Source organism: Apteryx rowi, unplaced genomic scaffold (assembly GCF_003343035.1).
Source record: "Apteryx rowi isolate R43461 unplaced genomic scaffold, aptRow1 scaffold_316, whole genome shotgun sequence".
NCBI classification, from domain to species: Eukaryota; Metazoa; Chordata; class Aves; order Apterygiformes; family Apterygidae; genus Apteryx; species Apteryx rowi.
The window spans coordinates 119,331-143,162 of record NW_020449597.1 but is presented as its reverse complement, the minus strand read 5'-3'; the positions used below and the strand labels follow the sequence as shown (position 1 = coordinate 143,162).

At 47.6% G+C, this 23,832-nt stretch overlaps 1 protein-coding gene across 4 annotated transcripts in view; it reads left to right on the top strand.

Annotated features, from left to right (window-relative positions):
• The window catches only part of SIL1 (SIL1 nucleotide exchange factor), a 113,244-nt gene that overhangs the window by 2,227 nt on the left and 87,185 nt on the right, over positions 1 to 23,832 (top strand). Inside the window, exon 2 of one of the 4 annotated variants that reach the window (XM_026070651.1) lies at positions 7,611 to 7,750. The exons of 2 other annotated variants lie outside the window; for them this stretch is intronic. In XM_026070651.1, coding sequence (XP_025926436.1) covers positions 7,611 to 7,750 — 140 coding nt within the window. Of the gene's footprint in view, positions 1 to 7,610; positions 7,751 to 22,943; positions 23,133 to 23,832 lie in introns of those variants that run through there. One more of the 4 variants, XM_026070649.1, reaches the window with a different exon arrangement.

The window sequence follows — 23,832 nt, the reverse complement described above, 5'->3', positions numbered from 1 at the left end:
TTTGTCAAGCGTTTTGTTGATAAGTTCTATATAAAGCTGGTTATTATTTATTATTAACATGCAGATATTCTTAGCGCCTGAAATCAGTAATGACGCAACACTAGGGATCTTCTGGGAAACAGCCATGTGAAGGGAGACGGAGTGTCTCACAAAGGGTTTTGTCAGGTCTCTTCTGGCTGTGGTTCAAAAGGCAGCTCGTTCCTAAATTTCTGATTTAAAAAAAAAAAAAAATTCCTCTCAAGGCAGCATGAAATCCTAAATGCACTAATGTTCCTGGAAGTTGAGCGCAAATTTTGCATAAGATTTGCAGATGTTGCTCCGCTTCCAGGATTTGTTGCAGAGCCGTCAGTCGAGGTTCTGTTCCGTGCTTGTGCAGCTGGGGCAGCTGTGCGCGTGTTACGTCAGCTCCTCGGGCACAGCTGCTCTGTCAGGCTTTGAAACACCTTGTTCCAAGGAGCACCTACATCCTTACAACACATTTGTAACCCTTACCTCAGATTATTCTATCTGAAGTAGTAAAGGATTCCCTGCTGGACGGGGTGATGATCCTTAAAGGCTCTAGTCTATTCCGCGCGTCAGTGGGGCTATTAGGGAATAAAAGAGGTGGAAAAAATCTCACCCTGCCCCACCAGCAGATAAGGCCCGCGTCCCCTCCCCTTGCAGCATGCGGGAAGACTCTTCACTGCCCAAATAGCTTGGTGGCAAGCAGAGCTGAAGGGTTTTCTTTGTAAAAGCTAATGAAGATATGAACCGAAGCTGGCGTGGCCGTGCTCGTTCTGTGGTGGTGTGTGGGCGCCCCTTCAGCAGAATAAGGAGCTCTGTTGTACTTGGGGGAAGGGAAGGCTGTTAACTCAGCTCTGAAAAGTCACTGCTCTAGTGGTGTAGGAGTGGCCAGATGGAGGATGCTAAAATCAAATACAGGGCTGGAAAAGGCTTCTTCGTACCCCTGTTTTGAAGCCAGGTGATGTATATTCAGATTCAGACTGCCCAGCGGTGGATGCTTGTGCAGACCTGTGGCAAAGTTCTCTCAGGGCCTTGACAAAATCGCAGGCACAGGATCTCCCATGTTCGTGTTTCGGCACCTTCATGGGCTCCTGGAGTGCTGCTCCTGTGTCTCCAGGGGCAGGTCCTGAGCCGTAACGCTTGGGGTCAGCTGTGATGCACTGCTGTAGTTTCCTGAAGGCAGGAAAAGCCCACAGCAGGCCTGGCTGGGCAGAAATGGGCCTTGGCAACAAAGGCTGATAAGACTTGTCTTGGGCTAGCCCTGGCTCGTCGCCTTCTGACCTCCCATTAAGGTGATCCCACACTCTCCCTGGCCGTAGCCTGCCTGACATCCTTATCTACCTCTTCTCTGCAGCAAATTAAGCAGACTGCTTTGGCTCTTGCCTTCAGTGAACAAGGAGAAGAGTTGACGGTTGTCCTTGTAAACAGCAGTTAAATGCTGAGCGCTGTTAACGAGTCTGGAGGGAAGCAGGGATGGAGAAAGCCTTCCGCAGCTTCTCACGGGCTGCCTGTTCTGCACCGCTGCCTGCTCCTCTCGTTCCCCAGGCTCGCCAGTTTGTGCCCTTTTGAGGGCTGGTGCCCAGCACTCCGTGTTGCCCTCCAGCTCTGCCCTGCCGAGTAGAGTGGAATGATTTCTTTTCTTGTCTTACAGCTGTTATTAAATCCCTTAGTGATGTTTAGCTTTTTGCAGCTGGAACAATGGTGTCACAGTGCTAACACACATTTCATTCTTAGACCGCTCCAGTTGCTGATTTTCTTCAGCATTAATTCTGTCTAGGTAGTTTTTCCCCATGCTGTATCTGTGCATTTGATTTATTTTCTTTTTTCTTGCCCTTTCTAAGTGTAGTATTTTGCATTGTCTTTATTGCTTTTCTTCTTATTGATTTTTGTTTTGTTTTGGGGGTTTTTTTGTTTTTGTTTTTTTTTTTTTTTTTGGACCTTTTCTTCAGTTTATCAATTCTGATCCTGACCTCCAGAGTGCTTCCAGCTCTTAAGTGCTGGGCATTGTTGCAGGTTTTATAAAAGTACTTTCTCTTTCGTTGTTCAGGCCATTAATGAAAAGGTTGAATAGAGGCAGACCTGGTCAGAGCCTCCAGAGCCCCTACTTGAAATTTTCTTCTTTTTTTGACAGGGAATCATTGGTAGCTACTCCTAACAGGTGGTGGTGTGAGGGGGAATTGCTTTGTTTTTCTGCTAGCCAGCACGGTTCCTCATTAAGGTGAGCTCCCCTACTCTGATTTCCTCTAGTTTGCTTTAGAGAGTGTCAGATGGATGCAGTGAAAAGCCTGGCTTGTTCCTCTCTGCTGGTCTGGAGGTGAGATGGGCAGATCTCTGCAGAGGAGGACTTGTGCCCTGTTTCTGAAGGCTCGATTGGTTTTAAAGAGCTTTCATGAATCTCATTCAAGCAGGTGTTGTGTTCTGCAAGCTGGGCTTCTCACTAGGAAGCTTCTCCTGGGCTAGTTTCACTCAGAGGCAATCCTCCAGGACCTCAGCCCTCCTTGTGCCCTGCTCTCCACCACGAGTTGCCCCAAGAGTGGTGCTTCCTGGGGGCCATGCAGCAGCACTAGGCTGGGGCTACCGGCGCTGCAAGGAGATGAATCAACGCTGCAGTTGGCCCGTATCTGCTGTGCTCTGAGCCTTCGCTGTCGCTCCAGAGAGCCAGTTGCAGCCTTCAGGGTGGGATGCTGCTCCTCAGGCTCCTGGGGGAACAGGCAGATTCTGGCTGTTGGGTCCTGCTGTGAGGTGGTCAAAGAAAGGGAGGGGGAGAGAAATGAACAGCTTTTGAGACAGGCTTCATTACAGCCGCAGCACACAAGGTGCTGAAGTGTCTCTGCTTTGGTGGTGTTCTTGCGCTTTGGTGCGACTCTGCAGGGGCATGCATAGAGGGAATTTGTGTCCGTGATGTCCTACTCCCTTTTGATTCTCCCCAAGTCTGTCCACAGTGGGAGTTAGGCTTGTCTGTATGTGACTAAGGTTGTAAAAATAAATTTTTCTGCTCAAGCAATTCTAAAAAAGCTCCTTGGGTGGTTACTCCACTCTGCAATAAAAATGAGGTGCTCTGGAATAATTAATTACGATCATTTTTATGCCCAAATAGGGTCTCCCTGTGGGAGCAGTTCCAGAATATCTTGTTCCACTAGAGCTCTGCTGATCACTTTCCCAATGCAAACTAAGCTTTAAGAGGAGGAATTGCTTTAACTGAAATACATTTAACTAGAGAAAACACCACTGTCCAGCTATGAGTAGCTCTGACGACCTTCAAGTTTTGTCAGTCCTGAGCTGCTGCATTCAGCTCCTTGAATTTTAAGAGGCGAGTCCTTTTCTGAAATGCAGTTCCATCCACTGTGTCTTCTTTCTTTGCGCGTCCGTCATGTCAAGCCTGTGTAACTGTGGGGTGGAATTTGGGCCCTACTGAATTCAAGGATGACAGGATCCCTGTGCTTTTCATCTCTCCCATCTGTCAAGACTGATAACTCGAGGTACCTGGCCCAGCTGAGGCTGCGCTTCAAGGACATTGTCAGTGCGCTGGAGAAACCGTGTCCTATTTGTTCTCCTTCTATTGCTCCGTGGCTCGTGGCGGGTGCAGAGTGTGCTGTGGTGCAGCGTTTGTGGGGAGAGGTGATTCTGTGGTCTGGTTTATTTTTCTTGGAAAGTCCAATAGTACTTTTATACAGATGTGGCATGCCCTGACCAAAATTCAGTTTGAAGGGAGAAAATTCTGCTTCCCTGAACCATTTCTGTGGTTTTTATTGGATTCTTCTCCTCTCTGCGGGCTACGTGCTGTAATTAAATGTTGGTAGAAAGGTTGTGTTCCACTCTGGGTATGGTTGAATCTTGGTGATGGATAAATTACTTCCCGAGTTCAGTTTGTAAAGCTCTTTGGGCTTTGTGGGATGAAAGAAGCTGTATTTTATTCTAGATGTGTGCGTGTTGATGATTCTGTGGGATTTTCAGTGAGCAGGTTAGAAGAGCCCTGATTATATTAGTTCTCTGCACAGTCAGATTCTTTGCCAATTCAAAAATCTGCTGCATAGAGAGGAAAGGAAACATGAAAGTATTTCAGAAACCTTTGTATCGCTGGGATAGGTGGGAAGAAGATGCATGTGTTGATCTGAAGGCGATACTAAGCCAGCTATCTGTCATTAAGCCTCTAAAGAAAAGTCGTGATTTTTAACAGCTGCCTATTAAAAACCCAATGGTTTCTTTAACAGGAGTTTTTAAAGGTTTAACTGTTAATTTTAGAATTTTTATTTCAAGCATGCCTCCATAAAATTAACTTTTTCAACATAGAACACTTTAATGTCTTCTGTGTTGGTGCTCATTTGCAAGAAATCTATGCATAATTATTTCTTATGTACCAGTTAAATCTATCAGCCAACAGATGTCAAGTGTAGCAAAAATGCTATAATAATATTATGGTCTAATAATAGTTATAATGATTCTAATTACCTGGCACAGCTTTTGAGAAAGGCAGACTCAGAAATCTGTGCAAATGAAATGTTTAACCTTGAACTACGGAAGTCTAAAATGGACACTTCTGTAGATGTTTTGGCTGCATCCCCTCCTCCATATTAGACATCCCATTCTCTTTGTTACTCCTGGTTTGTTTGAGGAAACAATATGGTCCGTTTTAAATGTTAAAAACTCATTCTCAATATGTTCAGAGATGCAGAACAACACTGGCAAACTGGAGACGAGCAGATTTCTTGAAATACCTGTAAATGCAAAGCCCAGTTCTTTTAAACTCACACTGTGGTATAACCACTTTGGTTTGCAGGTGCTTTTGCTGCCTGATGATTGCAGTGCACAGAGATTGCTTTCACCTTGGGAAGGCTGCAGGAGGCTCAGCAATCTTTATCTTTTACGCACGTCAGTTGTGCTGCTTTTAAGTGTCAGGGAGCCTCAGACAAAGCCTGAAAAGCACAAAGCTGGGCAGCTCTGCGGTAGTGCTGCCGTGCAGGTCCCGCGCTGCTGCTGACGGAGAAGCGCACGTGCGTGGGTGCAGGCAAGCGGATGTTGATTGTTGCTCAGGAGTGAGCCTGCGGAGCGGGAAGCGAGCAGGGGCTCTTAGCAGATAGGAGAGYGCCGTGTCGCAGGGTGCCGCTGCACGTGTTCTTGGGCGCGAGATTTCTGCGCTTGCTTTGCCTTCAGCAGCAGGAACCTTCATCATCTCTGGTGGGGTCTCTTCCCCAGTGTGGGAAGGACACTTTGTGCATCAGCTCTCTTTATGCAGCTCCCCATACATCTCTACCACCATGTTTTTCCTTTAGGAAGGATCATTGGGCTGCATTTTATGTATCCTGGTGGTTTTCGCCCAGCCTTGCTTTGTGCTGGGTAGTGTCTTGGGGCCTCCGGGCTCATTATTGTTGCAAGGCTGATGAGGCGATGCATAATAGATCACCGCTTGCCACAGCTGTTCGTTTTAATTTTGCGACTGTAAAGTTTTTGAGAAGTCTGTGGTTCACAGAGAAGGATTCTTCTCGCAGAGGGAGTGCAGGATAAGCTAGAAGTTGACAGCTCTCCATGATTATGTACCAGACTGGACTTTTTTCCTCTAAATAAGAGATTTAGCTTGCTGGTAGGAACTCAGCAGGAGCTGGGGAATTCAGGTGTTGGTTGCTGATCCCTGGCATGGGCAGCAGCTGTGAATCTTCTACCCTCTGCCTGTCAGATGGATCTGGAGGTGCCCTCACAAAGTAGTCGTCTTCATTTCAGGCCCACGCTTCTGGCTGGCATGCTCTTTTTTCTTGTGAAAGCCCCGTCTGCCATTACCATGTACTTCCTCAGCACATGCAGCCTGCCTTTATCCTGGGTTAATGCTGGTGAGAGCTCTGCTGTCGTCTTCAGGCTTTTATGTGGGAAGATTTGCCTCCTTGTTCAAGTTGAGATCTCCGTAGGCTCCTTCTGACTGCGAGCCAGTTTATCACCATGGAGATAGGGCCTTAGGAACAGCAGGGCACAGCTTTTTCCAGACGTGTGCGAAGAAGGACACTGTAACGGGCTACCCTGGTTTAGGGAGAATGATTTCTGTGAGTGAGTAAATAATTTGTCGAAGAATGCTTGGCGTCACCCCAGGTGCTATTAAGGAGAAGACAGATCTTGGATCCCTTCAAGCCTGAGCTATAAGGCTCATGTGATATTCGCTTGCTTTTGAACATGCTCCTTTGCTCGGCTCAGTGTTAGATGTTACTGCTGTGACCCAGGCTGACTCATTGTTAACCTGTTTGTGCTTTTACTTACCCTGAGAAACCAAAGCTCCCTTTGCTTTTCTACTCTGTGTAAATATTGATAGTGTATTTCTCATGCTGCCACAAGAGCACCTTTCGGCATCCTTTTTCTCAGTCTGAGAGCACTGTATTTTTCACCTGTCCAAATCAGCTGCAAGCATTCCCTCGCCTATGCCTGATGCAGCTTAGGCCTGGTTTCCAGAGGACACTAAAGTTGCATCGTTGCATTGACTTCCTCTGTCTCTATCCCCACTCTTTCCCAGTGATTTTTGTATGCTGACCAGTTTGAACTCTCCGAGTTCTCGGAGATGCTGGGTTTCTACAAATTTGGTGGATGGAAGAGCGTTTTTGTGTACGGGTCCATTTGTTAAGCTAGTTTGCACTGCATCTTCACTGTCTTGAATTACACATGTTCTCCAGTTGGTCTTGTGTTGGTCTTCTGCTGTTCGCATGTGTATTTGCCATTTTAACTTCACTACACAGGAAGCGTGTAAATAGTGCTGGAGGAACAAATCCTCCCCTTTCCGCTGCTTACGTTGTCATCGTTCTCTTACCTCTCTGACTTCCTGCTCCTTGCGACTCTAGTGTTGGATTTCCATGCGTGCAGAGAAGCACGGGCACCTCCCAGGCCTCAACAGCCTGTGCCAATGCACGCCAAACCCTGTATGGACTCATGCTGACCTCCTTTGGGGTTTGGGGCTGCTTCTCTTTCTGCTTGTCTGGCACTGGCGTACTCCGTTTCTTCCCATAGTTCCTGATTAGGAGAACCCTCTTGACAACAACTTTGTCTGGAATAGCCTTCCCGTAACTCTCTGCCTCACTGGCTCCGCATCTGTAAACATCTCTTTGCCCTTGCTAAACACCATGTCTCTTAATTTCTCTCTGCGAGAGTATTATTTAATTTGTAAATGTTTTAGGTTGTTTGAAAAATATGATATGAAGCTGTATTTCATTTACTGTAATGATCTGCTAATGCGGGCATATTTCAAAGGCAGGCTATGCAGTACTGTGGGTTTTAATTAAATTTTGTTTTTCAAGTAAGCTTCAATAGATAGACAATAACAAATAGTAGACAATATGCATACAGAACAAATTCACTCCATTTTCTTTTCCAAGACAATGTAAAAGTGAAAATGGATAGCCCTTAAAATGTGTTTGGCCAGTTCATGATAGCTGCTTTAGTACTGTTACTCACTTTTGGGGAGGTTATTTCTCACTCTAACTTAATTAATTTTCTTGATCTCTCCCTGCCTACAAAATAGACTGTTATACTATGCAAAATTTCCAGGGGAAGCTTTGTACGAATTAGATTCTACTTGAAACTCTGGGCTTCAAAGGTCCAAGGTTTTGAATGCTGTCTTGTTGCTTAATGTGTTGCAGCTCATGGAGATGGGTTCCTGCCCAGGTTACAAAACTGAAGAACTGGTTATGAGGTGCCCTGCCCACTTCTTCCGTAGGAAGGCTGCGTGGTTGGAAATACCTGTCTCTGGTGGCTTGATCTGGTGTATGCCATTCCTCATGTAGGTAGAGCACAGGGAAGTAAAAGTAATGTTGTTGTATCCAGTGTTGTTGCACCCAAATTAGGAATAAACTAGTGGCCATTAACTTTCCTTTTCTTCCAGCAAGCTTGGGGTAGACAAGTACAAAGCGCATACAGAGATGCTTGAAAAGTTTGTTGTACATCAGTGGGAGGTCGCTGGAAATCATAATGGTACTCCCAAAGGTGGGATTTTTATGGGGCTAAAGGAGTTCTTTGCTGAATGTTGTAAATGAGTTCCTTTGTTTGGGTGTTCGCAGAGCATCACTTTAGATGCAGAACGAGGTTGTTGTCTGGAGCTATCTTTGAGTAGAAGTTCATTTTCTGGTAGCTAGTGTCATTTTTGTTCTCTCACTGTTTGGAAAATTCTCCATTGTTCAAAAACAATCAGAATTTGTTGAGGAAATCAGTGTGGATGCCTTGGAGTTCTTCAGTTCTGTGACTGACTTCTCTTTGAAATACATATAAGTCAGAGATCTGAAAAAAAAATAAAATAAATTGGGTAGTAAATTCATTAGCAGCTTTAAAAGGCTTCTGAAGCCTCGCAAGGGAGTGGTAAACAGTGGGTAGAGCCTTCTGGCCTCCGTTCAGAGATGCGAGTTTGAGTCTCGTTCTGGATTTATGCCCAAAGCTTTGCCTACTTAAGCTGGCTGCAAATGGATACCTGGCCATCCGGGCTGGGAAAGTGCACTGGCTGGATGTGAGTGATAGCCATACCATATCCTCTTATATCGGCTGGCTGACCTAGAGTGGGTCGCAGTTTTGGTGGAAATCAGATTGTGTAAGGTCTGAGAGAAACCTATGAGAACTTGGCTTTTGACTGTTTTTGTGGCTGTAAGTGCTTGTAAGGCATCACTGTAAATGGTAGAGACTTGCGTCTGTTACCTCCTCCTCCATGAGGACTCAGTCTAACGCTTTCTGTGTTATGGTAACACTATGTGTTTTACCATGAGTACTTCACAATTCTCCTGGTACGTGACCTGCTGACCGTGTTTTGTGCACTGGCCAAGATAGGAAACAGTAATCCTGTTCAAGTAAGGATGGTGAGATGGCATCCTGTGCTTGATGCCAGTCCCTGTGGCTGGAGAGAAATCCTGGTACAAACAGAACTGTGTCTAAATATAACTTGTCATGAGGCATCACTTGCTCTTTAAATAAAATCTGGAAAAAAAAAATGCTGCTGAGGTTTGTGCAGGTGCTACCAATACCAAGGGGAATGCGCTGTGCCTTCCCTCTTGTTCTTTCCTTGTTCTTTGCTGAAGGGTTTCTTTCCTTTTCTCACTTCTTGTTTTTATGTAGTGTCATTCAAGGCTGTGCCAGGTTTTGGGGCAGGCAGTTGCTTTTTGGTGACTTGAGGCAGTGTTTCCTACTTCTCTCATCCTTCCTTTAGATCTCTTATCTTTCTGTGGTTCATGGTCACATTGAAATAATCTAACCCTTTGTAGGTTTATAAAGCCTCCAAGCATCCAAGAACCTCAGGTCTTTTGTAGACAAACTTTTCTGAGGCCATTGTTCATCTTCTACGGAAGGAGAGGGTTTTGGGGCTACCACTGGTCTCAGATGGCTAATATCAGTTGAAGGACTCTGGCTACTGGAACATCTGGAGCTGATGGATGAGTCCTTGGCTGAGGGATTTGTCTTCTGCGATGGCCAATAAGTGCTGAAGTCTGATCTTTGCCTGAGCAGGTGAGTGCTTGGTCTCTGCTGGCTTCCAATATGGCTGCAGTAGCCAAGGTCTGGAAGCGCAGGTTCTTCCTGAAGTCCTGAGAAGCTTGGCTGAAGTTTTGAAAGAATTTTCAGCTCTGCGCACTCCTAGGTAGCAATAAACTTCTGCCAGCATGGTATCAATGGAGAGTAGGGGCTTCCCGCAGAAGTTAGGAAGATTAAAATACCCATGATGGCTGTATTCAATCAAAAAGGGGAATGAAGCAACAGTGATGAACCTTGTTTAAAAAAGCTGAAAGGGGCAGCTGGGAGAGCTGTGGGAATCTTGTGGGACCATGCAGCAAGCAGGGGACTTGCAAGGGGCTTCAACACAAGTACTGAAATCACAGGAGAACTGGGCATGGGAAGCTCTCATAATGCTCAGGGATGAACCAAAACAGGGTTCTAGTACAGTGTTTCTTCTTCTATTTATTTTTTATCTGTAATTCATTTTTAGTGAATTCATTTTTAGTTTAACACTTTCAACTATAGTTTATTCTTATTTACTCTGCTTGTTATTATTTCCCTCTTGGTTGTGTTTATACTAGTAAAGCAGTCTATTTATTCCCTGGTTTATTTTGCTCAAGAAGTTGGTATATGCAATACTGATGAAGGAACCCTGGGCTTTTCTAAGCTGTCTGCCTGGGGGGTCGCTGCCCAGGCAGCGCTGGTAGAGTTGCACTCACGTTGCCTTGGTGGGCAATGCCTCCTTAAATCAAACACGTGCTGCCTTGTATGGGACACAGCATTTGTTTAGCAGCTCACACTATCATGCCATCATATAAGGCAAGAACAAAGATGATGTTGATCCTCCCTGAGTGGTCAAGTAGGCAGGATTGCACTTTCCAAGTTAGCTTTTGGCCAGTAAAGTGGAGCTGAAATCCCTGTTTTGATACAAAGCCCCAGAAAAGGTTTCAGGTCCAGATTTTGGCTTTGTAATTGCTGTGCTGTTCAGCACTTCTGGCAGAAACCTGTCTCAAATGCCATGCTGGAGTTTGTGTTCAGCATCTCAGCAGGGAACGTGCCGCCACCACCTCATCAGGGAGTTGGTGTAGCTTGCTAGACCCTGTGCCATGGGCGTAGAGAGAACATGTAAAGACAGGGGGAAGGAAAACAGATCCTGACTGGGAAGAAAATCAGGATGAGTGAGGAGGGTGGAGGAGGTATGATGAAGTGAGGGAGAATGCAAGGCCGCCTGGGACAGGAGGAGCGCTTGCTCAGATGGAGTGGTGTTGCTTGTGTTTGCCAGGAGCTGCGTGGTGCCAGTGCTCCAAGACCCTGGTGAAGGATTGAGCCCCTGTGGTGATAACCTGTGTACAAACATACAACACAAAGATGGCCCTCCTGCAAAGAGCTTATCCAAATATCCCATAAGGTAGTTCTGCTCTAGCAGTACTCAGGAGACAGGGTCTACAATTCTTCCGTTATCGGATTTTGCTCCTTTAGTTAAAAGGAGCCAAGCTGAAGAAAAGATACAGTGAAGGGATAACAATCCATGGCAGCTAGGCACCACTTTACATCTTCAAAGCTCTTTTGCAAACGTTAGCTTTCTTAATGCCTCCCTGGATGAGTGAGATGCTACGTTGCTAGATAAAGAATGTGAAGTTTCTGGGCTGTGTGGAGTTTCAGCCCAGAGTGGTAATTTAAACCCCATGTTCTTCCCAATAATTGATATTGTTGATGGCTGCCCTGCTTGGAAGGTGCTGCATGGGAACAGATTGTGTCGTACTGATGTGTTTTAAAAATGAGAAGTGTTCTGGTCTTTGTAAGCACTTGGGTTTAACACCGGCCAGCTAGGTTTCTTGGATTTTTTTCTTGGAGTTTGGCAGCCGTCTGCTTAAGGGAGTACAGTGGTCTCATAAGAGTTTATTCGATCTGACATTTGACAAATTGTTTCTGCTGGTGGGTACTTCAGGCGCAGTCTGTTAGCTGGCAGCCTTGGCTTTGCGGGCGCCAGGGAAGTTGGGGAAGGCAAGGCTGCTGCCCTCCTCTTAGAAAGGAGAAGGAGCAGCAGAAGGAGCGTTGTTTCAGCCCACCTCCCGTTCCAGCCCTCCGTTTGCTGTTTGTTAAATCGTACTATTTGCATAGATTATTAATGTTGCTTGTGTGCTGGGTGTTCCTGCAGATGCTGCCTCTGTTCCTTGTTGCACTTGGGTGTGCAGGGCAGGAGAGGAGAGCCTGCGTTTCTGGAACCGGACCCAATTGCCATTAAAGACACTTTGTTCTGTTGGTTTTTTTAGGGCATCCTTTTAACTCTGCAGTGAAGAATGGAAGAATATTATTTTTCACAGCAGAATTATAGCTGTTACCTAAAAAGTACGTGTCCCCTGTGAGATACTGTAAATATGTTTTATCTGTTCTATTACCTGCAGTTTCAAGAATATGTCCCCTAAGCATTTTAATCTTGTTTTCCAGACTTGTCTCAGGGTGAAGAATCACTCCTATTTGCAACTTTGGGAATAATTACTACGTTCATTAATTTCTTTTCTTTCTTTCTGTCCATCTATTGTTGCTTCCAAGAGGAAAGAAAAAAAAAAAAACCTCTCAGTAAATCTCCACTAAAACAGAACTGACTGCTTGATTAAAAGGAGAGTTTGTGTTCTGGAAATGTGTTTGTGAGCGAGCATCTCCTAGCCACGCACGTGGACTGATGCACCCGAGTGTGCCGGCTCCTTCAGAGCCGTTCGAAAGCGTTTAGCTGCGTGGAGCCGACCATATGCTGAGGCTGGCTGAACTTCCTTTCCTAACCCTGCAATTAAAGACTAAGGCACCAGCAGGCAGCCCATTTCTGGGCGGTTATGGTGCACCTCAGGCACTGTGATGAGGCAGGAGGCTGAAGGTCGGGTCTGCTTAACCACCTGAGCAGTGCAGCAATCCTCCTGAAGTGCTTTGCCTGCAATGCCTCGCTGCTGTTATGAAACAGAAGCTAGACGTGACAACAAGGGAAGTAGATCATCATATGGCTCTGTCTTCTATGGGAACTAAAAGCTAATTCAGGACTTCTTGTGGAAGTGCTGTTTGCTTTGGTCCTCTTTTAATTTTTTTTTATTAACTTGATATAGACTGACAGATTTGGAGACTGGAGGCCACTACAATTATTATTTTTATTGTACAGTGGCATTAATGTAACATTTAATGCATAAATGATGGAGTCTTTGCCCTTGAAAAAATGTACTGTCTGACCCTGATGTTGCAAACTCTTAATAAATGAGTAACTGTATCCCTGTGCAGTTCTTGCGGATGCACTGAGATATCTCACTCCCCTAATTGTTCCCTGGATTAGGGCCTCACCAAAACTTTTCTTGACATGTGACAGCTGTAGCCACTGAAAGTCAGCATGGAGACTGTCACTGAAACAACCTTGATTCATGTAGCAGTTGTATTTGGCAATTCAGCTGTTCTAAAAGCTCTGCAGAATGTTTTGTCCTTCATGTGATAAAATCTGCTTGCAGGAAAGGACAGTTGAAATCTGTAGTCTTTGTGGGAGAAGCCCCCTTAGCATAAATGTGTCCTTCTAGCAGTCTTGTGATGGACTTCCCATCTCCCCATCTGATATGGTGGGAGGATTCTGTGGCACCACCAGGGTGCAGAGAAAGTTCTTCAAGGATGTTCTCATGTTTCAGAGTAGAGTTGAAGGTGCTGCGGATGCCTCTTTCATTAGAGCTTAAAGGGAATAAGTGCTTAAAAATCGGCTGTTAGCCCTTACAGCAGGCAAGGAGAGTTCAGCGTAGTCATACAAGCAAGTAGCCATAGAGCAAAGGCCAAGAAACAGAGAGAAAAATTCACTGTATCCTTTGGCTGCTGCTTCCCAGTGCCTAGCATGCATCACTTCTTTTAAGTGACTGGATCTCCTACTGTTGATAGAAGCTCAAGAGGTGAAACAGTGGGTCTTTTCTTTCTGGATCAAAGGATACTGAGGATAGAAACACAGCTGTTGTCATTAGGAAGAGAAAATCACAGAGGAAAAACAGTTGCTGCTGATTGCCCTCTGCTTTCCTCCTCCCTCAGTCAGTCTAGTTTTTGGGTTCCTGCCTTTGCTAACCTGATGAAGCTAAGTTGACTTCACCTCATTGAATCCCATGGACAGTACTTTGAAGTGCTGTGAGCACAGTCATAGGCTCAGGTGAGAGCTGTGGTCTTGGAGCGTTCCTACTGCTTGGAAGGTTTACTTCTCTTTTGAGGTAGAAACTTATTTTTCTTTCCCATTCCTTCCTTCCTGCCTCTTTCCTGTCCCCCCCCCCTTTTTTTTAATAACAGTTAAAGGGTTTGGAGAAGTGGCTGCCTCCTTGTTCCTCTTGGGGAGCTTCTCAGTCCTTGGCCAATGGAGAGCTGGCTTTCCAAGCTCTCTGCAAGATACTACTGCTTCTTAAAAATGGAATTGCTGGGAATCTGAAGCCCTTAGTCCAGGTCTAGCTCGTAACCTTATCAGTTCCTTTAGGGGCAAATGTTATCCTCTCTAGACTCACTACCTAAAGGGTTTGCACAGGCACAGGATTGGTGGATCGCTGACCATTTTCATGGACTCTGTGGTGGTGTTTCCACCAGCTCCTGGCCTGAAACTCTAGGTTGCTTCCTCACCAGTGTGGATGTTTTTCCAAAGATCGTATCTGCCTGATGCAGCTCCAGTCCAGCCCCCTCTGGCTGCATATGCACCACCCTTCTTTTTGGAGCAAGCCACTGCATGGTGTCTCTTGTTCGTTATTACAGGACGTTGTTAGGTACAGGCCATCTGGCTTGCCCTTCTCAGGCAGCACCTTCTGATGGGTGCAGTCCCTGTGCTTCAGGGAGCTAGAAGTAGTCAGAAGCAGAACCACCAGGAGCATAAGCTTGGATCTTGTGGCTCCATTAAAGCAATTTCTTGCCTCAGTTTTCACTTGTAAGCATCCTTTGGGCTTTGACTGGAGTACCCTAGGGTGGCTTTTTCTACACAGGATTTCTTTCTGTGGACCCTTCATGCTGCACACCTGGTTGTGTCCTGAATTTGCAGTTAAACTGGCTGTAACAATGTGGTCAGCTCAGTCTTCCCTTTTGAGTGGAGCCATCCAGGGTTAGCTGCTCTCGAGTGCAGGTGAGGGGGTTGATGCAGCTCTGACAACACACAGAGGATCTCATGGCCGGTAAGGCATTCACTGAAATGTTGTTTCATAACCTCTGCTGGAATTCGTGAGACACGTTCCCTAATTTGTCACCGTGTCATAAGGATTTAAGATTGAGAAGCTCTTTGAAGCATCAGTACCGTCTGTTCTGCGATGACAAGGTGGAGATGAGCGCTAGTGTGACTTTTCTTCCCCAAGGAAAATGCTCTTTTTCACAGATCACAAGCCATGGTTCCACCTTTGTTTGAAGAGACCAGAAGAGTCACAGGGACTGGCTCTCTGCGGAACATCAAAGTGTGCCTGTCTGAAGCAGAGATGCTCAGGAACTCAAGCTCGTCCTTCATGTCTAGGCGGTAAAAGGAAAGAAGGCCTCTGAACCTGGAGTAACTTGGTGGATCAAAGCTCTGCTTCGTGGAGGCTGAAAAGGCAAAAGGCGGGATTACACCAGGAAGGTCACAGCCTGTGCAGATGATCAGGGCCATCTAATAATGCAAGAGTCATGCCTTCAGAGGGATCTGTAAAACCGTCTCATCTGCTTGAGGACTTTGGCCTGCACCTACCCCTGACCAAGCGGACGTGCAGTGTCCAGTGAGTGTGCTTGGCCAGAGCAATTTTGTAGTTAATAGTGGCTGAGTGATTTTCAAACACTTTCCAAGAGCAACTTAATAGGCTGTGTTATAGCTGTGATGCAGTGATCGCTGTAATTAAAGGGACACTGCACTGCCACTTTTCAAATTGTTTTTTCCATACATTGCTACAAGTACCACCTAAAATAGCTCCATCTGAGAAGAGAGTAGAGGAGAAATACACTTTTAAATTGTGGACTCTCTGCAATTGATGGTGCTTTGTATACAGGCAATTTCCTGTCTTCTTCCCTGATATTAAGCTTAAAATAGTGCCCAAAGACCAACTAAGAATGGATGCTAGACTGCTAGATGCAACTAAGATCAAGATGCTAGGCAGAGAAGAACACATAAGGAGAGACTTCTGCCAGTCTGTCTGTAAGCATGTCACAAGCAGAATGGCAAAAAATCATTTCTGTAATGTAGAGATGGCAGATGACAGAATACAGGAGAGGGGAAAATCATGTTCTCTTTTAGCTTCCTGTGCCTGCGTGTTTAAGTTCTGCATTTGCAGTCTTTGGAGCCCTTAGCTATTTTAAATTTCCTTAAGAAAAAAAAAAAAAGCCAAATGAATGCTGTCTGCTGCTGGCTAGCTGTTCTCCTACTTTTGTTTCAGGTTGTGGAGGCCCTTGTGCTTGAGCAGCACGTCTCAATCTTTAATCTTGGAGTGAAATGCCTAGGTAAAAGAATGGAAATCATCGTGAGAGTCAGTTCTATCTTGGTCGTACTGATGGCCTCTCCGTTTTCTCTTTGTGCTCATAGCTGCCCGAGGTGTTTTTTTTCAGTAGGTTATGAAAAGCATCCTCTGGTATCACATTAAAACTTACTAGTACTGGGAAAAACGTAAGTTAAATTTGATAATGCCTTTTGTCTAAGCATGATAGTATTGCAGCAGACCTTAGTGGAAGAAGCCCCATGATAACCTTGTTGATAAATGTGGTGCCTGTGTTACAACCAGGGAAACTGAGCCCTAGAGTGGTGAATGACTTGCCCAGGCTCTCACAGGGTGCAAAGCCAGCAACAGTCCTGAGCAAACCTGCTTTGGAGTAACTGACTCTAATTCCTAGACAGCTTGTTGAACCACTTCAAACGAGAGTTTGAGATCTTCTTGCTATGGCTTCATGCGCGTTTTGCTGCAAGTGGCTGATCGAGCAGCTTCTGGATGGGTTTGGCTTGTGAGGCAGATCCCTGTAGCCCTCCAGCTTTTTAACTGGGATCTTGCCACAAAACTGGAAGCGTGAGGGAGCACAACTCGCTTGAAAGGGAGGTCCTGAACTGGGCATCCAGCCAGCTGCCCTGTACAATTAATCCTGTACCCTGCAATTCCGCGTTAATCATCATGAACGACGGCCGCCTTTCTTGCAGCGCTGAGTAGCCAGAACGTGGTTAGCCGTGTTTGCTGCCTTTGTTGCGTTGGGGCGCCTGCTGTGACTGATGCCCATGGGTTGCCTTTGAATAAGAGCTGTCACCTCAGCTGCACGTACTATAGAAGAGAGAGGAAATGCATTTTTCATAAACTTCGCAGCTCACTGTTTCTCACGGATCGATAGAGCTATTTGGAGAGGTCCTTGCTTGCCCACTTTCACAGGCGGTTTTTGAGCTCGTTGCAGGGTGACTCATGCAGCGCTGCCGAACCAGTAGGTTTCCTTGGCTCAGGAGAGGTAACAGTTCGGAAAGGAAACCTCTGCACTGGGATGGACCCAGCAGCAAGGGTGTTAGCAGGGATGGGCTGAAATGCAAGTGTTTGGGCCTGGGGGCTCAGCAGGCTGCGCTGGCTCAGCGGGCTGTGCTGGGGTATTAGATTCCTCTCTCTTGCTGGTGCTGAGACATAGGTCAGTGTTGGGGCTTTTGCATTTAATCCGCGTACCCCTCCTGGTGGCACTGGGGCAGCACGGTGAGATATAAATGTTAAATAGTGCTTTTTTTAAGCCGAATGCTCTACTGATGTGCTCTAGCCGACTTGGCTGGGAGTGTGCCTGCTTTTAGAAATGGGGCCTGACACCCGTGTGGGTGGATGGATTCTGTATTTTTCTCCTTGTCGTGCTGTCTAGCCCTTTCGAAGGGCGTTAGATTTAGTAGTATAAAATGTTGTACCAAAGCTGGACCAGCCTTGAGGAAAAACGCTCATGGGGGCAAGCAGAGAAAGGGCATGGCAGAAGGCCAGTGGCCTGAAATGAACGCTTTGAGACCATAAACTCTTTGGGGGGGACAGGAACAGCACCAAGTAGCTGCCGTGTAAATACAGTTGGCATATAAATGTTTCGTGGTAGCGCTTGGCCCTTGCTGAGTCCATGCTGCAATAGAGAGGTCTGGAGAGAGGCAGCAGGGAGGAGAAGGGAAGCCGGGGATGCTAAAACAGGCGATTTTCTCCAGAGCAGCAGCTCGAGGAGAGTTCAAGGTCTTGCAGGGGAGAGGCTCCGACGGCAGCCGTGCCATCCTCAGCGCCGTGCCCCCGGAGGCGGTGGGGCTGTGCGCGAGTGCATCTGCGTGTGTGCGTGCGGTAGAGCTGGCGTGAGGCTGCAGGTGCCGGGCAGGTGGTGCGGCGAGCGCGGATGTGTGCGGAGGAAGCGTGTGTGCGCCGGTGGGGGAGTTGTGTACATGATACATCAGCATGCAGGGCGGTATGTATTTTTAGAATACTGAGCCTGAATTTTGCATGTGCTTTTTTTTTTTCTTTTTTCCCCTCTCAATTAACTCTATAAGCCTGGAAGCAGGGAAGTAAGTACCCGAAGGGGGGGAAGGAGGTGATTATTTGATATGAGAGCCACGAGTGCACAGTGGCAACTTGGAAAGTACCAAAGGCTCTGTTTCCATAGATGCTGCATTATGCCAATTAAACCTTTGCCTGTTGGTAGGCCCAAATATATCGGGACATTGGGGTTCCTAAGGCCCTGAGTAGTGTGGTGTGCGTTTTCTTTCATATTGGAGCCCAAATTCTCCAGAAAGTGCCTGCAGCCTGTTGGCACCTCTTCACGCTTGGAGAAATATCCCTTCGTGGGGCGCGGAAACTAAAAATACTCTGAACCCTGGCAGACTCCCAGGCTAGTCAGGGCCAAAGTATCACCTAGAAAATAGAGGCTGATAGAAATGGTAGATACGTGTGAGAGAGGGGAAAAAACCCACTCGGTTTTATGTACTGTATGTGGTGAATTGCAGCAAGGAGCAGAAGGTAATAGGTACAGGCAGGAGGAGAGGTGTTTCCAGCTGAGGTTTGCAGCGATGGAGAGCTGATGAGAGAAGGAAAGCTGTGGCATGCGGCTGAGGTTGTGGAGCGGCTTTCCACCCGAGCAGTGGTCGGGCAGTACGGCCGCTCGGGAACAGGCCTCAGGAAGGGCTGTGCAGTGCCAGACGCAGCTTCTCTGGTGTTCGTTTTCGAAGGTGTTTGTCCCGCAGATCTCTGTGCGTCCCCTCTCTACAGGCAAGTCCTAAACTGCTACAAATCTGAGCTGCCGTGCCATGATACAAACCTGAGTGTACTTGTTTGCCCCAAAGCTGGGGCCATCTGCAGAGTGAGGATGTCGCGTGTTGAAGGCAGGCGCAGAGGCCTGCGGGAGAAGCTGTCATAAATTCGGATGAATAAATTATTTATAACTAATAAATTCATTCTTCTGATCTCTGAGGCATGGCCTGATTTTTCTATGCTTCCATCTTGAGCAGAGCAGAAAATCTCCCTTTCCTGGATCTGAAGCTTTCCTGTGCTACAGATACGTGGACCACTTTAAATAAGTTGGCTGCAGCCCTCGGGCAGCTGGACGCTGGCAAAAGCAGGCTTAAGAGCGGCAGAAAATGGGCACCTCGGAGGTCCTTCCTAATGAGCTGCTGGGCAGGGCCGAGACAGCGGATCAGAGGATGGAGACGGCAGAGCGCTCTCACTGTTCTGCAGCCAGCGCTGTCTCATTCAGACTTCATACCGCTGAAGAATAAAGCGATGCTCTTGCCCTCTGGAGAACAGCATTTTCTGTGAATGCCAAAGTTTCTGAAGGAATTTATTAAGTACATTTAATTAATAGGCTAAATGATGTTTAATGTTGAACTGTGAGGTTGTTTGTATACACAGTGTTATTTAAATAACTAATTAGGTTTGGAATAATGCTCCAAAGGCCTGGTCGTGACTGTCAGTGCCGCCGACACGTCTGCCAGGAATATCAAAAAGACGAAGCATTTAACGGCTGCTGAAACAAGGCAGCCGCTTTCTTCGTGCGGTTTCTTGCTCTCGACAAGGGGCTGCTGACAGGCGGTGGGAGCAACCCTGTGCGTTTGCTGTGCCCTGGTCGCCCCGGTTCCTCGCGGGTGCCTCGGCATGCTGTTTGGAGTCTGTAAGGGAACAGAACCAAATACGGTCTGGCATCAACGTTTGCCGTAAAAGCCTGACGTGAAAATGTTCTTTATGACCTGGGATAGCAGAACCTTGTTTGTGTAAGCAGTCCTGCGGGCAAGTGGGCTCTTGCGTTTAGTTAGGGCTGCTTCACCAGAGTGAGGGTTGCAAGATGAGATCAGAAATGGTCGTTGCATCCTGCTGTGACCGCTGATGCAGTAGTTGGGTCTGATGTCACAGCCACCTGAGCGTCTCTCCAGATCGACATGGATGTGTGCCAAGGGCGACCTTGCAGTAGCTGCCAGGGGCCCTACCTGGACACAGGTTGCCTCTGGCCAAGGTGTTTCTTCAGCATTGCAAGGAACAACCCTTCTGATGCTTCTTGGGTTCGCTTAATGGGGGGAGAGAGAGAGAGCAGCGATGTGAGGTCTTGTGCTTCTTCTGCTCTCCGTGTTCCTCCTGGAAACCTTTTCATGACATTTGTGCCTCCCTGGATGGCAGCTGAGCCCAGCTGGTGCGCCTCGGGCTCTGCTTCTCGCTGTGGTCAATGGCAGATTGCAATTCCTCCTCTTCCTTGGATGTGAGCTCTTCAAAGAGGCTCTGTTTGGGCAGGATCTCACATGGGAAGGGGCTCCGGCCCGTGCTTAGGGCTCACGCGTGCCTCGGGCCTGCAACACGAGCAGGTACTGGTGATGCGAGGGAAGCGTGGGGCTGCCAGTGGAGTTTTGGGAGTGCTCATGTCTGCTCTGCTGTGGACTACAGCAGCCTTCAAGCAACTTGGCTCCAGACTAACTGACACTGTTGCAAACATTAGCTACCAGGTGTCATTTTTTTAATCTGTGATATGCCATATATAGTCAACTCATCAGTCCAGTGGCCTCTGTTGCAGATGCATGGGGGATATAGGCAGAGGTGGCATGGTAATGCAAAAAATGGATCGTGCTGAATAGCCGAGGAAATGCACTGCATCCGCTGTACTCTGCCGTTCGCAGCTCGGGCAGAGCGTGCGTGAGTCGGAGGAGCTGTGTCGCTGAGTGGCAGCGAGCTTGTTCACCTGGCAATTGCACTGGGTCAAAACGCCGTGGGCAGTTAGACCAGGGCACTGCAGCCGTTATCCATAAATCCTGTTCGACAGGAGTAAAGCAGCAGAAGTAGGAGCAGTGATACCAATCTGATGTCTCGGAGGAAAAATGAACTAGCGAGGAGGCTTTCGGTGCAGTCAAGCAGCTTCGCCATGCTCCTCGGACGCTGCTGGCCCACGTGGGTCAGGCACGCTGGAGCAGAGCAAGATGATGGTGGCGAGGAGGCCTGAGCTGCTGACACCCCCCTCGCCTTGCCGGCATGGTGGTTATGGCACCTCCTGTCACCGGAGACGCAGGTGGGTTCGCTGTGTGTCCTCAGCACCCGGCAGCGCTTGCATGGAAGAAAGACGCCACGCGGTATCTTAGCTGAGCTGCTGTCAGATGGGCTGAACGCTGATGTTAGCTGAAAGCTAAGCAGGTAGCCTGTGGGGGTTATTAATATTTATTGTTATTATTTGTTATTGGCAATTATAAAAGTTGCATGATGCAACACGAGCTGCTGAGCTCTAACCCAGCTCCGTGAGCACATTTCTCCCGCAGTTATCCTGGTCCTCCCTCCCCCTTGCCTCCTGTTTGGTTATCGCTGCCTCGCGTTTCAGCCCTGGTGCTTTACGAGCCGAAGCGTGTGCGCTGCCTAGCCCATGTGACGAAGGGGGACGAACTGGCAGAGCCACCGTTTCCCTGTGCCAGGAGTCACAAGCCTGCCTGCCTTGCCTCCTCTGCAGAGCACCCGTCGCCCTTGTAGGCTGCCCCGTCCCTCAAAAGGGTCTGTGTGTGCACCCTCGCCTTCCTCCTCTTGGCACGTACATTGGGCTCGTGAGAACGCTGTAAAACCAGAGAGTTGACTCTCCGTCAAGCCGTGGGCTCTGTAAACCTGTGTGCAGGGATCACTGTTTTGCCAGAGCTGTTTAGTCCTTCCCAGGTAGCTTGGAGAAGGGAGAACCTGGAGCAGCCAAGTATTTGGGACGTGAGTTTCCTCCCCAGTCCCTAAAGGGACACGAGTCTGTAACGTCCGGGATATTGCTCATAGTTATTGCTGTGCTTTGCTGGGCCTCACTGTTTCTCTGTTGTCTTCCAGGAGTGGTTGGCTGTGGAATAAGGAGAGCGAGAGAAAGGTGTTTATCCAAATGACCTTATGGCTGATTTGTTGGCTACTTTTTAGCCTCTTGGGCTAGAAATTTCTCTCTGTGCACTGGTCCAAATTCCAAGTGGTGCTTCTGCTGAAGGTCAGAGCAAGACCTGCTGGCTGGGGACATGGCGTTCCTAACCAGCAGAGCTCTAGCAATTATTTATTCATGTAAACCTAAAAGCATGGCCTCCTTGCTCTGTGGGTTTTTTGTAGGCAGCCAAATATGGGAAGACATTCCCACAACTTTTTCCCTGTGTAGGGGTGCTTTTAACATGCCGCAGCCCAGTCCTGGTAAGAACAAATGAAGACGAGCAAGTAGAAAGAATAAACATTTTACAGATGCTTTGATAAGCAGTGTGAGCAGCATGGTCCGTGTTGCAGTTATGCACCCTTTCCGCTGAAATCTTGCATATGGTGAGACCGTGTTTGCTATCATCTTCTCTTTCATATGTGTACGTGAGGCCTCTTGCTGAGGTCAGCCCCTCCAGCAGATCGGTTCCTGGCTCTTAGCGCTGTGCTGGCCCTTAGTGAGGTGCCGTGCTTCATGGAGAGCTGGGGTTAATTGCAGTTTTTGCTGGAGATAGGAACATGCTTTCCTGCCAGGCAGGACAGAAAGAGGAGCAGACCAGGCGAAAGCACCCCGAATGCAACAAAAGTGGGTGCCGTACGCTGGGTAACGGTGTCAGGTTGCTTAGTCCAGTCCCTGCCCTCGTTGTGCCCCCGGCAGGTTTTACGGCTCCCTGCTTGGAGGCCGACCCGCAGGTACTGGTCAGCCTTTGCGCCGTTCTCGCCCCGAGCGGCACGCTGAAACATCAGCGCTTGAGTTAAACCGGGCGCAGCCTGCGTCAGCTCAGCGCAGCGTGTCCGTTCCCCAGCGAGGTCTGTTCCCTGCCCTGTTTCTGTCCTGGGGGAACCAGGGACGAATGTGTCGGGGCTCCATCTGGAACATCTGCACAAGTCCCTGAAGGAAGCTCCTCTTTATGTTTTGTTTTGCCATTCAAGGCTCTTCTGCTTTGCATAAAGTGATAGGTTCTTTATTATTTATTATTCTGCTTTTATTATTAATTTTTATTCAGATCCGGTTATTTGATCTGTCAAGTGCATTCAGGTATCTTCCAGCATCTTTGTAGTTTTAATATTGGCTTTAATTAAGAGGAGAATTCACTGCTACCTCCTTTTGGAAGCGTTGCTGATCAGAACCCTGTCTGCAGAGGGAGGGAGCTCAGACAAATGCACGGGCTAGGGGCATGTACGCGATGGGGTCCCTGGTGCTTCTCAGATGTGAGAGTCGTGCAGAGCTGCAGGAGCTAATTGTGGGCCTGCACCGAGGACGAAGGCAATTAATTGTTAGGCCTCATCTCCGGAAGGAAGAAGCATTAACAGAAGATGAAGATGGCTGTAAAGGGGGAAAAAGAGGTATCAGAGACTCTCAAATCCTGTTCTTAGTGAAGCCAGTGGGGAATGCTCTTGTGTGTATGTTTGTTTTTACCAGCTAAAAGAGGGGCAGATTTTCAGACCTTATTAAGGCTCTTCTAGTACCTCCGCTGTACAGGTGAAGCCTGTTGTTGCACAGGCTGTCCCCTGTCCAGCCCCGGGTGGGTTCAGCATGGACACTGGTTATCGCTCTCTGACCTCCTGAAGGAAGTCAACAAATAGACTCTATCTGACCACCTGAAACTCGGACCCTGCTTTAACGGCCTCATTAAACATGTGAAGCACAGCTTCAGATTCCTTCAGGAAGGTTTTCGTGGGGATGTGTCAGGAGTGGAAGAGAAGTTCAAGTCGCTGTTCTGTAATGTTCTCAGCATGCACAAGAAAGGGAGGTTTTCTACGAATCCTGACAGCAGTCTCGCAAAGGTAGTGAGCAAGCTTCAGTAACTCATTGCGGTTCTTGCAGCATCTTGCCCTTCAGCTGGTGTCTTCATATTGAATCCTCTGCATTAAAATGTGCTACAGGTAACCATCTCCAGCTAGTCACATTTGGAAAGACAGGATCTATGCTCTCTCATATGAGAGCCATTACTGGGCTTTTAGTATGGGCAAGTTGCATTCTCGTGGCTCCCATTTCTAATGGAAATTCAAGAAATCCTGTGCTTCATGCCAGAAACCAGGGTAT